At 44.1% G+C, this 15,761-nt stretch overlaps 1 protein-coding gene across 3 annotated transcripts in view; it reads left to right on the top strand.

The window, feature by feature from the left end:
• Positions 1-15,761, top strand: part of LSAMP (limbic system associated membrane protein) — a 999,481-nt gene that overhangs the window by 690,450 nt on the left and 293,270 nt on the right. Inside the window, exon 1 of one of the 3 annotated variants that reach the window (XM_050712016.1) lies at positions 5,848-5,960. The exons of the other annotated variants lie outside the window; for them this stretch is intronic. Within the exon in view, the coding sequence (XP_050567973.1) occupies positions 5,948-5,960 (13 nt within the window). The 5' untranslated portion in view covers positions 5,848-5,947. Of the gene's footprint in view, positions 1-5,847; positions 5,961-15,761 lie in introns of those variants that run through there. 3 annotated transcript variants of the gene reach the window in all.

The raw sequence follows: 15,761 nt of genomic DNA, 5'->3' as shown, positions 1-15,761 counted from the left end.
AGAGACTGGAGCAGCTAGTTCAAGTCAGATGTGCTTTTGTTGGCCCATGAGCTCATATCGTTTAATGACTTTAGCCTTCTCTTCCCAGCACTGGAAAGTTTGGTTTAAGTCCTTGCCTGGGGTCTTTTGCTATGTTCAGAAAACTTTCTCTGGTTTACCTATAGAGTCACAAATATAATCACTAAAAAATCCATAAGGATGCATGTAATATTTATAAAGTTAATGCACTAGTCTTTGAATATTCCATGCTTCCATACCATCTGTCACATCTCAATGTAACAGTCTCTGAATTTTGTATGACTCCAGAACTTCACATCTGCCATTGTCCCATCTAAAAATCTGCCTAAAAGGGTCAAAGTGCCCCTTTTCCCTCTCCCACATCTAATATAAACCCCATGAGTAGAATAAGGGCCTTCCTGACTCCAGCAGGGGTGTCACTTTTGCCTAAAATGTTGTAGGCTTGATTCCAAATTTGTACTTGATAACTGGACAAACTTCTAACCCTTTCAAAATTATCTATCCCTTAAATGCTACTTAACAGTTTTTTAACTGGGCTTTAACTCTGACAGCCCTTTCTTGACATGCCTTCTTGATGTTCCCTTCTCTAGCCTTGTGAATGTTGCAAGGTAAAATACATACTCTGATGCTTCTTTTTATAGACTTCAGAAGTACAGCCATTTTATGTCTCATTTGGGAAACAGCCACTGCTGTAAATTAGTGAAGGGCTATCTCCTCTCTCTGCTTCTATCAGCGTGACTACTGCAGTGTATCTCTTCACTTAAGCCTACTTCGATTGTGACTCGCTTTTAGGGACCATTTTCCCTTCACGAACACTATTCAAAGTGAAGGAGATTATCTGAGGAACTTGGTTGTTTCTTTTCGTTGGGTGGTTACAGCCATTTGCTTTTATTGGTATTGTACAGAAACATCCCTTGGGTTGGAAATGGGTTGAGGGTAGCAGACTGGGACACAGGGACAAGGACGAGTTGTGGTGTTGGCTGCACGAGGTGCTTCTGATGAACCGCATCACAGACTGCCTGTTCTGTTGGCTGTTCCACCAAAATGCCACAAGTGCCCCTACTGCAGCGATGTGAGGAAGGAGCAGGATTTGTTTCCTCTTTCTCCTCCGAGTCCTCTGGTTGTCTGCTCATCAGAGGCTTTGAAAATGTCTATGACGAAATTGTTTGCAGTTGCAAGGGGCTGGACTTGATCAGCAGGTCCTCTGTAGACCAGAAGTGGTTTAGACTGAATAAGACACTGCTTTCTAGGATAGGCAACAAGACTGCAATCTGTAGAAGAAAAAAAAAAAAAAGAGTGGTTAAATCATATTCAACAGATTAGCCACATTTATCCAAGATACAGGGCAATGATTGTGTTCAATATCCTAAAAGAGTTCTTTTTAGACTGCTTGCTATTGCCTCCCACCTTCTGTCTGCCTTGAGACTCCTCAGGGGTGTCTTGCAGGGAGTTTGAAAGGCCCTTGAGCTGTCTGCAAACAGCAAGCTTTAGTCCTGCCTCGTGGTAGGGTCTGGCATCTGTGGGCCGGTTCAGGTTGGCTGCATGGTGAAGCAAAGGTGTGAGGAAAGCTGTGGGGTGTGAAAGTTGTGTGTGCTCTGTGGTCTTGGGCAGCTTTGGGGTAGGTGTTGTCGACCAAACAGTTCAAAGAAAATCTGGAAGGTTCAAGAGGAGGAGATGGATGCCTAAATGGGGGAAAACATTAAAAGCAATTAATGTCCAGGAGTAGTTCATCAACAGCAAAGCAGGTGAGGTCCCGGCTGGCCAGCCAGCTGCCTGCGTCTATCACTGCTCAGCACCTGCAGACAGCCATTTTGTCGCGCGTATCCTGCAGCTACCAGCGCTGCGAGAGGATGCCTGGGGAGGAGGAGAGACAGAGAACTGCAGACACTCGAAGGGAATTTTGCATTGGCACAGGAAAAGATCACAGCTTCTGTCAAAGCTGAAGAATGAGGAGGGAGCACCAGGGGCTGGGCAGTGGGAAGAGATTTTTTCCCCTGTAGATCACCAGGAGAGGAAAGGAGGCAAACAGTGGTACTGCTGTAGTGTTGTCCTCCTCCTTCCCACCCCTGCCTCTGGTTGAGGATGGAATAGCCCTTGCCTTCTGCATCTTGTAAGGATGATTGCTGCTATGCTATGCCAACTGCATGGCTGCCAGCCTCTTCTAATTTGTATGTAATGTATGGCAAAGCCATAATGTCATTTCATTGCACAGATCTTGTCAGAGGCCACGTTCAAAAGCTTGGAGCAAGGGCCAGAAACTGCTTTTGCTCCACAGCAGTAGTTACGCCGTCAGTAATTTTGGCACTGAGTTTACAAAATTGAGTACAGATGCCAATTCCTTTAATGAAGCTGCAGATTCTATGAAGGAACCCCCACAACTTGCCCCCAGCTACTGCTTCCCCAGGAGGAGGTGTGGACAGTTTTGACAGACAGGTTGAATTCGCAGTGGAGCATGCAAGAACATCTGGGGAAAGAAGGGGACTTTGCAGCTGCCTGTAGCTGGGAAGAAAAAGGCATCTTGGCACAGCAGACTTGGATGCCTTTGGCTGACAGGTACCGTGTGAGTTGTGCCTCTTGAAGGCAAAACAGCTTGGTGCCTTCAAAGTGCACCAGATCCATAGGCGTCACTTTCCTGGATGCACTGCTCTTGTTCTGCTTCCCTCTTGTTGTTAGCGTTACAGCCTCAGCAGGAAAGCTGCACGTGAGATAGGGCCACAGTGAGGGAAGGTTTGGGTTGGGCATGCTGGTTGTGTAATAGGTTCACAGCCAAGCCTGTGCCTGCCTGGAAGGAATTTAGTGTGGATTAGCCAGGATTTCATTGTGCTAAGGCTCTACCGGGGCAAAGCCCTGCTCACGTGTGTTGAATGGCTTAAAAATAGGCTTTTACTGCGTTTCGTGCCTTCTTCAGTTCCCACAACTATGGGTCTCCCCCACTTAAGCTGAAGGGGAAACTGCTGAACTTGGAGGAGGTAGCTCAGCCTGAGCGCTCTCACCTGGGCTGAATCACTAGAACATAGCGTATACCCTCCACATCAGAGAAAGTTCACCCCAGCCATCAAGGTCCTCAAATCTGCAGGTCTTTTGCCAGACGGTAGCACAGCCATGCTCTCCGGCTGCAATTGCCATGTCAAATGCAAAGGGATGCAGCCTCATCTCCATTACAAACTCTGGGTCAGGGAAATCCTTTTTTGTTCAGCTCCTTCAGTTGGTTTTGTGTAGCACCTGGCAGAAGAGGACCTGGCCTGTAACCACAGAGCCTGAGAGCTGCCGCAATCCATCTGCTGAGATGCTGACAGCGATACGTAAACCAAGAGAAACCCTCCAAAACCAGTGGAGTCCTTTCCACTCTAATGAGATGCAGGCCAAGGTGAGAACGGGGATCAAAGTTGTGCTGTGACGCTGGACCAATTCACTTCCTCTGCTTGTGCCTCAGTTTCTCTAGCTGTGAACCTGTTGATTATGTACTTCCACTTCCTTACGTGGAGTATTTGAGGTTTCTGTATTGTCTGCAAAGGTTGTTGTAATCCCCAGATGTTGTGGGAGTGGAAAGGATTATCATCATTATTTCTGACAGGCAGCTGTAATTTATCTTTGCTTACCAGACCCCTATGGTAGTTTTATTGTGAAATGAGTAAAGGTTATTTCAGCGTGGGACTCGTGAGCTTATTTGTTGTTGAGCCTGGTAATAAATTGGCCCCAGACAGTGTTGCCTGAGCTGTGTGAATAGAGAAAATTTTATGATTCTTAATTTAATTTGTGTTTTCTATTTCTCACTATTTGTATTCTCTCAAAGTCTGAAAGCACTTCTTCACCGTTTGATCTGGACATTTCCTGTTTGATGAATGCTGATTACTTCCTTTTTTCCTCTTCCTGAGATTTTTTTATTATTATTGTTATTTTATAAAGTACAAAACGGCGACTTAATTAAGTCAGTCTGTCTCTTGAAAGTAAAGGTTTTTTAGTTATTTTAAGCTCCCTCCGCTGGAGGCTTCTGCAACAGCATTGGAGAATGAAGCAACCTCAGAAAAATGCAATTTAACTTTATGCTGTGCATTTCTATAGGGAGTGTGACAGTGTTCATCCTTTGTCTATGTCCAGCATTTGCTTTGAGGGGATCTTAGAGCGTTTGACATACACTAATGGCTTAACTCTTATGAGAGACCTTTGGGAAGCAACTGGAGTGCTTTCAGGGCAAAATACACGGATGCAGTTGAAAAGCAACCTTAAGGAAAGTACTGAGGAATGGGATGGGAGGAGAAGGAGGGATGTGGGATCGTGCTGAGAGCTGCAGTGTTTTGAATGGATGATAGCGAATGCAGTAGCAGAAAGGGAGATTATGTTGACCAAACTGAGAAAACCAGGAAAGGAATCAAGTATAAACTGCTTACAGGGCTGCCAGAAATAAGTTTATAGAGTGAAAACTCTAAGAATTCATCCCACCACCTCTGCTTTTAAGTGTCACCACACACTCTTCCATCCCATGCCTTCTGCTGAGAACCACTTTTATAAATGCTGGTGCATGCCCACCACAATCAAATCGCCCTCAGAAACCCGCTGCTTGGAGCATTGCCTGCAGTAAATCCACATTATCCTGGCCCTCCTCACCCAGGCGCGATGCCCGGGGAGCTCTCCCTTATCAGAAGGCCCCGTGCACATGCTTACTTTGCAAAGGTGGGGATGACAGTGCAGAGAGAAAGCTGTTTGGAGTGGTGCTTTTTCTTCGTTTTTTTTGCGTGCAGCTCTTTAATAGCCGTGTAATAAACCAGTATTGATGAAAGAGGCCATTTACCATCAACTTATTTGGTTTTCTGCAATGAGCTAATGTTTAATTAATGTGCAATAACTTTTGCAACCAAATGTATCCCTTTAGATTTACTATAGGGGACAGTCTGAACATCAACTTAAGCGGCCAATGACTGCAAATGTATTTATTAAGGTTTAAACATGTGTAAATGAGTTTGTGTCTATTTGCAGAGCTGTTAAACTACAGTAAATATGTTCTTTGTCAATTGGTGGTTAATTAACATCCATTAGTTCTCCATTAAGAGCACAGTTTGGTGTCTGAATTTCCTTGCTTAGCACTAACTTTGAATTAGGGCCCTATTTTTTCTTCCTTCTACTCAACAGAGTTTTCAAAATCCGCCTTCTCTGTAGGGCTGGAGTGCTAGGAGTAAGAAGATGTGCCAGTTTTTGCAGTGCACCTTTCAAGGCAGCAGATTCACAAAGGGACAAGTGGAATTTTATTCCTTCCAGCTCCTATTTCTGAACTTAGCAGCTTCCTTCCTCTCACGGCTCTGCCTCCCAAATTTTGGTAGCCGCTGTAAGCTGGGGAGCTGGCTCAGCTGTTTAATGCCTGCATATCTCTGAGGGGTTTAGGAGACGATAGTGCAAAAGCTGCTAACACCTGGGTGGAGGGTGCACACTGGGCAGATGGCAGGGGTGCTGTTTTCCTGCAGAGGAGATATTCAAAGCTGGCATTTCTGAGTGAAGGCTTTTAGGGGCTAGGAGGGGTAGGTACAGAGCATCCCCTCTCGGTTGGCCGCTATGTCAGCAAACAACCACAAGGTGACACTGTCCCAGTACATTATTTATGTTTTGACATAGGAATGCAGATTATTACTTTTAGTATAAAAGACTGCTCCGTGCATCAGGATCTGTTCTGTTTCTTAACAGGAATTTACGATGTGATGCTGGCATTATGCACTTACGAGATCTAGAAATTAAGGAGATTTTCAAATTACCGTGCAAGCACCACCTTTTTACAGAGTATGTAGCCTTAGTAATGTTGTTCACCCCCTACTTACACAGTTGTCTGAGAATTTGGCCTACAACTGAGAAATGCCTGACCTGTCTCTGTTACCATCCCAAGTCATCAGAGGAGTTTTGTCTTTCTCCTCAATTCAGCCATCAGCATTTGAAGTGATAGAGTATGTTGCTTACAGGTAAGGGTGGGGAGAGCCCTGTTTCTTTCTTCAGTTGTGCAAATGTGCAAGAAGGAAAATATGGGCCTGAGAGGCCTTTTAGGAGCTAGGCTTTTACCCAGGAACCTCCAGGATCCTTATGTGCTAGGTCGGTTGGTTTGTTTTGAGCAAGAATGCTTCGATTGTTTGCGGGAATTGTTTTTGGATGGTAACACTGAGTGGAGTTAAGCTGTGCTACAAGTGCAACTTGGGTGTTGAGATAATAAGCAGTGGTGTACATTTGACATACACGTAAATGGTTAATGTAATAACTATCCGAGAATGAGGTAATTTGTGCAGGTTTAAGAGTCAGACACAGTATCAGAAGCATCTGGGGGAAAAAAAAAGTGTATAGGATACATGAAAATACATGTAAAAGGTATGTTTGTAAGGGTAAACAAACATACGACGAGTGTATAGGGTACATGAAAATACAGGTAGAAGTTATGTTTGTAAGGGTGGACAAACATACCCTTTTTTGGTTACATTTGTCCATTGTGTTTCACTGGGTCAGATGTAAAGAGTTAACCAGGCTATTTGTGAGATCATGAATAACAGGCTGAACCCGATGCTATTCTCTTGCGTCATGTTCTGTGCCTGCAAACATCTTTGGTTTTAATAACATTAGCTAAATTGGTAGCAACGTTAACTACTTCCCCTTAATTTCTCCCTCATGAACCTCTATGCCTCCCTGTGTTTTGTTACTCAGGAATTATTAAAGGGACAGGCAGAGGAAAGAACACAAGCTTAACCAGCTCTGTCTTGTGTGACTAGACAGCAAAGCCTCCTTCAGTATCCTCGTTGTTGGGATCATCATCAAGAAATAGCCCTAACGTGTTTGTAGGAGTGGGGGCAAGTGGGGCTTTGAAATATCCAGGCCAGTTCTGGAAATGCACTAAATGGGCTTTCCTAGAACAGCAGCACCTTGTTAAGGTCCCTCTGGTCCCCGTACACATTTCCTACCTCCCTGGAGAGGAAGCTCCTTGTGCTCCATGTTGTGGTAGTGGAGAGGAGTCCTGTGCCGTTACCAGTACTAAAACTATGCATCCTGCCTGGAGAAGGGTGTCCATCAGTAACCGTCTGTATGTATGCTGTCACGAGCTTCTGTCAAGTTAAATTAGCAGCTTTGGTTTGAGGCGCAATGTCTGTAAGTAGCAATCAAGACTTTCCTCCTTTTCCCCACCAATTCTAGACAGGCAGGTCCTTGAAAGAACAAATCTGCAAGCAAATGGTCCTGATGACCATGCTAGTTGGGGGCATAAACCCAAGGCAGCACCAGCAGCAGAAACTCTCTCCTTCATCTCCCTGGTCGCAGGCTTGACCTGAAAGAACTCATCCCAAAAGAGAAGTAATCCAAAAAGCCAAATGTAGTATAGGATGCTTTCCTGACTCGTAGGAAGAGAGCCAGGCTGGCTTCTAAAGCATGAAATTATCTGCTGAGGCTGTTGGGCTTTGCCTTTACTTCTTCGCTAAATCGTCCAGCCCTCCTTGCTGCAGTCAGCGCTTCCCATTCGCAAACTCAGTAGAGGCAGTAAGAAATAGTTTTGGGGTGTTTTTCTGCAGAACATCAGGATAGGTAGGTGCAGCCTTAGGGGAGGATGGGGGCAGGCAGTGCCGAACTAATAGAGTTATCAGTGTTCAGTGGGGAAGCCTGAACTACAGCTCCCATGAGGCATTCCCTTCCCAGAGGCAGACGCAGTGTACTGCTGAGAGACTCAAAACAAAGTGCACTAAATTCAGAGGGGCAAAACGTTTTGGTTCATTTGAAAACACTAAAATTTCCCCATCAACCTTGGTTGCTTTTCTTTCTTTTTTTTTTTTTAAAGCACTCTTCATTTTGGAAAATTTTGAAAAAAATATTTCAGTGCTTGACTCTAATTTAGAATGAAAGCCAGTGATGAAGTTGTTGGAATTTTCCATGAGGAAAAAAATCCTGATTTGTTTTTCTCTGAGCTCAGCTTTGGAAATGGAGGTAGTTGCACTTCTTTCTGTGAAGTTCTTTGATATCCACGGATGAAAAGAACTATAGAAGTGCTAATTATTGTCGTACTTGTTTTAATTATTCTGTCATACCGATGGAGTGACTGCCAGTTTTCAGCCAGTGCTGTTGTTTTATTTTTAAGATGTTGTTCTGTCCATAGTTTTCCTAGAAACAATCGGATACTTATTAATTGTTTTAAAAAAACCCTCTCCATGTTCAGCAGATGCTATGGTTCTCTGATGGAAGTTCAAATCTGCCTGCATGTGTACGGGATGTTAGTAGCAGGGCAGTAATGAGGAAGTGAGATGGAAAGCTCCAGATGCTAGATAATAGAGAGAAAGCAGTAAGGCTTTGCTAGCAAGGGTGAGATGCTCTGAAATTTGCTGTGCACAACATTTTAAAACGGACAAAGCAGTTTCCATAAAATTGGGAACGGCGTGAGTTTTACCTCTTTTATTATTGCTGTTCTCGTTACTTATTTGCATTACGTGTTATTTGGTGTCTGGAAAGATCTAAACGAAGCGTTGCATTCCCAGTCAGCTCAAACCAGCTCAGCTCAGACAAATGTCGTGTACCTGGCAGTACCGCTGCCTCTCAGGGGAGCTGTGGTTGAGAGGCTCTGCTCTCTTCTCTCCTTCATCCTGGCTGTGCCACAGCCCCGCCAGTGGATCGTGGCCTCACCCAAGGCGGGCAGGTAGGCTGTGGAGTCCCACGGCTGCACCGGCGTTGTATGTATCCACCATTTTACGGGTGGGAGGTCTGTCATGCAGAAGCCCATGATGCATCAGGCAGTAATACTGCATTGGGTTTTATCGGTATGAAGCAGAAAGATTTGCCCCATCACTGCAGTTCCTGCTCAGTTGTTGCCTAAGGATTAGGAGGCTCTTAAACAGATCATACATCGTGATTCTTCCTGTCCTGGTGGCTCTTCGTGTGAGTCAGCTGTTAAGCAGAGGAAACACACAAGGCAAATGTGTCACCAGGGCCTTGAGAGGCTCTTTTAGACTGTGACGTTGGACTGCTGACATCCATGTGACTGTCCTGCCTGAGCAAGGAAAAGGGTGGTAGGAAGAGCACCACTTCTCTTCTGGGAATTGCACAGAGAAACACCACAAGGGAAGTGAAGACTCTATATGGGGACCAAGTCCTTATTCTGAAGGGGCAGTGGGTATATTTCAAGTTTTATTGTTTGGTAGAGGCAGGAAATTTTGGAATTAATATTGAAAATGCAGTTTGGGATTATCTAAAAGTAGCTTGCAGGTCTGGGGGAATCCTGGCAGATATTTTCATTTAGGAAAGAAAAATCCAGCTGGACTCAGGAAGGGACTGGGGCAGGTAGCATCTTCTTTCCTACCCTACGGTCAGAAGTCATGAACCAAAAGCAAGACAATTTCAGGATGAGCCTCAGTTTGTCTGCCCGAATTGCCATGCAGCAGCTGAATTGCCGCCAGCCTACCGGCCGGTCTCCACTTCCCTGGGTCCAGGATCAGGCCCATGCTATAACCTTTTGTTCCTCTAAACACAGGCTTGAGGAAATGTGAGGCTGGGAGAGCCAAAGTGCAGGAGCAGTTCTGTGGCCCTGTAATCTTTTTGCCAAGAGTGTTTACTGGGGGAATGAAGAGATAGGAAGTACGTTACAGCAGTATCAGCATTATGTCAACTTCAGCTGGGTTTGCCAACAGAGCTAAACCTTTATATCTTTCTCACGGGAGCTTTAAGGTGAAGCTGTCTTTGGGGGCACGTATTAACAGCCTAATGAAAACCAGGCAGTCTGACTTCAACATCTGTTAAGCATAATGGCAGGAAGTAGCCCAAGGTTTAACTGATTTTTAATACATCATGGAAACATAGTGCTTTATTTGTGCTAAGCTGTTAATACGTTTGCTAGTTAAATGCATGTTCTTTGCACTTCCTAAATCCCACTATGGACAGGGCAAGTAAGAGTAATTTTGTTCAAAAGAACATCCATACCAAGTTAAAATCCTAAAATCAGTCCTTGGTTGGAGTTTTCCTTTCTTCTGAAGAATGTAAGCCTTACAAAGGGCTTCCTCTATTTCCTGTTCAGGAGGTCTGGTGAGGGAATAAGAAGATTATTTTAAATTGTTTTTCTTTTTTATTTCTCATTGCTTATATTCCAAGACTTATTAAAAAATCAGAAAGCATTAATCATTTCTCTGGTTGACCTAATACAAAAGGAGAGAATCTGCTTTTGCAGATTCTCTGAATAATACTTCATTTTTATTTTTTCTCTGAAACACTTCCTAGTCTTAAACTTTATTTCCCTTTACCATAACTTTCCAAAGTTTTCTATTCTGACTTGCCATTAATGTGACTTAATTGCTGTGGTTGCTAGATGAGTCATCAAAACAGCTTTGCACCTTTCTGGGGGATGCTGGAATTTGGCATTCTCTTCTGCACTGGCAACATAGTTGGGAAATATGAGCTATAACCTGCTGGGGAAAGTTGTCCTTAACTGCTGGATTCAGGGAATGAGACAAAGTTGAGCAGCTTGCACTCTGTTTTTGGGCTTGCCATTAGAGCTTCATTAGCTCCGTAATCATATTCCAATCACGAAATATGTCTCTCTGTATATTCAACTCCATCCATCTCCCATACAGCTATTCAAACACATGGCAGCTTTATGGAAAGATATTACAGGAACCAGAAAAAAGGGGCCTGACTTCACTTTGTGAAAGCTTATGGGTGGGGCGCTAAGGGACATCCTTAATCTTTGTGTTGGGGGCTGAATACCTGTAGTAAACTAAAAACTAACTGCATGTTCCCCAGTCATCAAGACATTGTCACTTTCCTGGCCAAGGTGCTCAAACAGCATGTTTTTTAAGATTGGCTCTTGGGGGTGCAGAGATCTTTTGAGAGCTTGAGAGTCATACTGGAAGTTATAAGGAAGACTTGTTCTCCAGTTAAAAGAGTTTTCTTCTGTCCTTTCTGTCTGAGCTGATTTATTTTGCTTTCTTGTGAGCACTATTCCCTGGCAGACAGAACATAAAGGTTAAAACTTATGTGGTTTTCTATTCAGGTTGGAATAGCATATTTGCCAGTCTTACCTTGCTCACTCACACGTACATGCATACACACACAGGGTATGATGGTGTCTTATGCCCCTTTCCACAACAATCTGCACAGTGCCTCTCTGTCCCCAGAGTTTCTTCCTTTATGTACTCGCAGTGCCCAGTACATGACCCACAGCTTTGTAGTGCTGTGTAAGTGGAGTGGGGAGAGTTCACCCTGCGTGAAACCTAAATCCTTTGGGCAATTCTCTGTGCCAGCAAGAGTAAGCCACTTTTCATTTGTACAGTGGCATAGAAAGAGCTGTCCAGTATGGAGCCCTTATCAGAGCCCATCTTGGAAGGACATATTAGCAAGAAGGAGCTATGTGGAGGCTTTTTGTGACCTCTGTAAACACCTGCATGACTGCTGTCAGCATTCATTTAGACATTACTTTCACCCAAATGCTTACATTTCACTTCAACTCCAGTTGCGGTTCCCTTGCTTTTGTGATAGCAGTGCAAATGTGTTTACATGATGGCTTACAGTGAGGATCCATGCATCCTGTAGCATCAGTGGAGTGACACAGTGGGCAAATATTTTTGCACAGATATCCATCCCTTGCTCACGAGTGTCTCAGTCTTTCATCCATGGAGCAGAGGCCAAACATTTCAGCTAGTATGAGCAATGTATTCCCAGTGCCATCATAGTTATAATGTGAACAAAGCCTCTGCTTTTCATAAAGCACTCAAACACTAACCAACGACAGGCAAGTTTGTTTCAGAAGTTCTCAAGTAACGGTGGAGGTGATCTGCATGGGATGCGTTTGTGGTTAGGAGCTTGGTAAGTTAGGCCTCTTGGTGTCTAAGTTTCCTTGTTGATTGAAGGATAGCAATAAGACGTGACAATTTGTATTTACAGAGCATTAGGTTGCCAAAGATATTTGCTAATAGAATATTTTTTTGTGTCCGTGTTTGTCAAGGACATGCAGAGAGTTTGTTTGAAGTCAGTGGGTGAAGCTTTTCAAACAAACTATTCCATGGCGCCCTTTAGTAGAGGGGAGGAGTGGAAAATACCTGGCATTCATCAAGACTGCTAAATCTGTTTCAACCCCAACATAGTCCTTTCTACAAGCTAAGAATTCCCTTTCTCCTTACTGGATGCTCAACGGATCTTCCTGTAAGGTCTTCATTTGCCTCTTGGCACTGGAGGATTGGCCTAGCTAGTGACAGGACAGAAGGAGCTTTTAAGCACTCTTTGTGGCATTAGTCTTTCAGGTGGTTGCTTGGTATGTCCCAAGCGTGCACACAGCACAGAAATAATGCTGGGTTTGGGAGCACGAGAACCTTAGAACTAACTTCACCCTAGTCCTAGCCCTGCTAGCAGCTGCCTTTTGCTTTTGGAATGGAGTCTTCTTCCAGTCATTCCCTGGGAGAATTATTTAATAAATACCACCGAAAGCAGAGACCTAAAATATAGCTCTTTCTGTGGCATGTTACTTCTTTAGATCTGGGTTTCTTACTGCTGGCCATACAATTTTTCTGGGTGTTGGGAAGCATGTGGAGGTGAATGGAGGAGTTTTAGAGCATCGTGCTTGTGATAATGAGAGAACTGGCTTTAAGGACCCACTAGGCTCTTTCTGTTATGTGATTCCCTGCAGATACACGTGGGCAGAGAGGTGCTGTAAAACTATGGGCTTCCTGCTGGCACTGGTTCTTGCATTCTCCTCTGAAGAATGTGTTTCTTGAATAGGAACCTTAGTCTGAATACTGCTTTCACTTTGTATTGCGTTCTAATAATATCACACGAGAGACACAAAATGGCTTTGATCACAGGGAGTAAATGCCACCAAATATTCTTCTTCCTGCAGCCTTTTCCTTGCAACATTAAAAATTCATGGGCAATAGCAGCTTCATCTTTTCAGGACTTAGCTACGTCAGCAGATGGGGAGAGTGGGCAGGAATACTAGGTGATGTTGATGGACAGAACAGGGGTATCCTGACAGAGCTAGAAGCAGTAGAAATTTGCACTTCATTTGCTTATGCCAGGTCTGTCTGAGGTCAGTCAGATTCACTGTTTGTTTCTCACTTTGACAAGCAATGAACTTACTGGAAAATTGCTGTAATTCAGTTAAATGGATTTGAATTTGAAGGTATACTTTAATTTCCATATTTGCTTCATTTTTCCTGAGTTATGCTCATTCTCCAGACAAGAGGAATTTACGGGGACTGAAGGTGAGATGTGGACTCAGGAGGTGAAATCGCAGCCCCACTGAAATCAGTGGCAAAGCTCCTGATTGTATTGGGGCCAGGATTCCTCCAAGGGGCCTCTACCTGTCAAGATCTCTCTTGACATCTCCTACACTCTTAGAAGGTTTTAATGGGGAAATTCTTTTGCTTTTAGGCTCCTTCTGCCACAGACCCCTGTCAGATGAGTATGTTTTAAACACTAAGACTTTTGTAGGTAACTGCCTGCATTTGGCAGCATTTTCTTACCTATAAAAGGCTTTCCTACCACCTCCTTTGTCATATGTACTCACCACACAGAAAGCACCTTTACTAAATGATTTTTTGCCATTTATTCATGTGACTATGTAAAAGTGGTTGTCCTACCCGAAGCTCAGAGACAGATGCTAGAGAGACTCAAAGCCATCCATTTCACAAATTCAAGCCCTTGCTGGATTCTCACTTCCATTTGGCAAGGGCAGGGCAATTTATTGCAGACAGAATATTTTGAAAGGGTCTTACAGACAATGACTTTGACTCACAAGTAATCAATGACACCTGTTCCGTGAGGGCACCTGAGGTAGCCTCACCCACAAGTACCATAGGTCTGGTATCAGGGGTTTATTTACCAGTCCATTTGTATATCAGAGGGCAAGTAATGAAGCATGGAAATGGCGTACTCAGAGCTTTTCCTCATCATCAGAGGTTTTGAGGGGCTTTTTTTTTTTTTTCCTCGTTACCCTGCTCTGGTCTGATCCAACTGTAGGGATTTTTTCTCATCACCTGCCTTTGTTCCACCAGCTGCCAGGGTGCTCTGTCCAACCTGCTCTTTGTCGTCCTCTGATGTCTGCCTGCAGGAAGAAGCTAGCAGGCTCATTACATTATTCCAAAAATACCGGTGTGTTGTATAAATTAGGAAGGTAATGAAGTGTCACTGAAGACCAGGACTATGCACCAATCCCCGGAGGTTTCAGAGGAAAAAAAAAATGCTTCCGTTTCTGTTTGTGCAGTTGGCTTAGTCATTCATAAACCCCAGCAAGCTGCTGGATCTAACAGGTTGTTTGAGCTGAGCAAATTGTTGTTAGAAGGGGATGCATTTGCTAGCACCTTGGGGGTTGGGGCTGGGTCTGAGAGGTTGAATTCCCACAGCTGCCTGTGTCCCCCAGGAGAACACCTGCCTGTTCTTACTCTCACCTGCAAGCTTTTAGAAATGCCCCTCAGGCCTCTGCTTCAGGCAGCTGCTTCAGGATGCATGGGTCACTCATCCAGCCCACCTTCATCAGCGTTGAAACTTACTCCTGCACCTCTCAGTGGGCAGGCAGGTCCTCCATCCTTCCTCATGCTACTTCTACTTCTCCCTTCCCCATGCTTTTTGCTTGGACCCAAAGTTCCCACTCCTGGCCCCCACTTGTGTGCTGCCTGGCCTCATCCTGAGGACAGTGCTATGAAACTGGCATCTGCCAACTCCCTTTGAGGCTGTTGACAACACCATGTTTCCCTCCCTAGCATGAGGTGCTAGGGGCTTTTGGCAAAGTGTTGGACTAGGAAGAAGAGTGGTGCAAAGCAAGACTCAAATAGGTACTACTCTGTCCTTCAGGGAGAGGGTTTCTGTCACTAGATGACCATTTATTTTATCTAAGCAAACAATCATAATTTGATTCAGTGGCTGGATGATAAAGGAAATACAAGTTTGTACTTAAAATAACATGAGAAATTCCTGACCTGGTGTGTGTGTAATTAATAATTAAACCCACTGAACAAAGGTAGATCTCTGCAACTGGAGGTGCATAAGCCAAAGCTGAGAGTTGGTCTTTAACATGGTGCTCTGGCACCTTGTCTCTACCAACAGTTGTGGCTTCTTGCCAGAAGAAATGGGTGAGTTTTCAGGGCTTGGGTGAGGTAGCTGGACAGGATGATCTGAGAAGTCCCTCACAGCTTTAAAACCTATTAGTATGGCAGTCCCTGACAGAAACAGGACATGGATGCAACCTAGAAAAGGCAGAGAAACTCGAAAGTATCAGGATAAGGAGAAAGGAGAAAAAAAGCAGAAAATAAGTGTGGGAAAGGGGAAAATAAAAGCTGAAGCATTAGGAAGTATACATCAAAAGAATAAGAAGGCAGTAGCTCTATACTGTGATGCAGAGGTGTCCCTAACTTGTAGTCTAAAGATGATACTTACTGAGACTGTGGAGGGGTTCTTCTGGCTTGACATCTTGAAAAAATGGACATTTTAAGAATATATTTTCCTCATTTTCAGATCTGAACACAGTGAAATGATTGTGTTTTCAGAAGCTTGGATTTCAGGCAGGTCATAGTTTCAGAGGGACCCTTCTCCAAATTTTTGCATAAGCGTTTATCTCTCAGCTTGTTGTGCGTGAGGCTTTCTGACAGTGCCTGCTCTCCTGATAGCATCACAAATCTTGAGAATCTTTCTTGTCTCTCTGAAGGCCTCAGTTTAAGTTTCATAAAAGCTATGTGGGAGCTTCTGTAATGGACAAGAAAACGCTCAGCACAACAGCCTGCAGCACTCTATTTTTCACAATAAAATTAATTCTCTGGTGATGATGAATG

Source organism: Cygnus atratus, chromosome 1 (assembly GCF_013377495.2).
Source record: "Cygnus atratus isolate AKBS03 ecotype Queensland, Australia chromosome 1, CAtr_DNAZoo_HiC_assembly, whole genome shotgun sequence".
Taxonomy (NCBI): Eukaryota; Metazoa; Chordata; class Aves; order Anseriformes; family Anatidae; genus Cygnus; species Cygnus atratus.
This window is presented reverse-complemented; position numbering and strand designations above follow the sequence as displayed.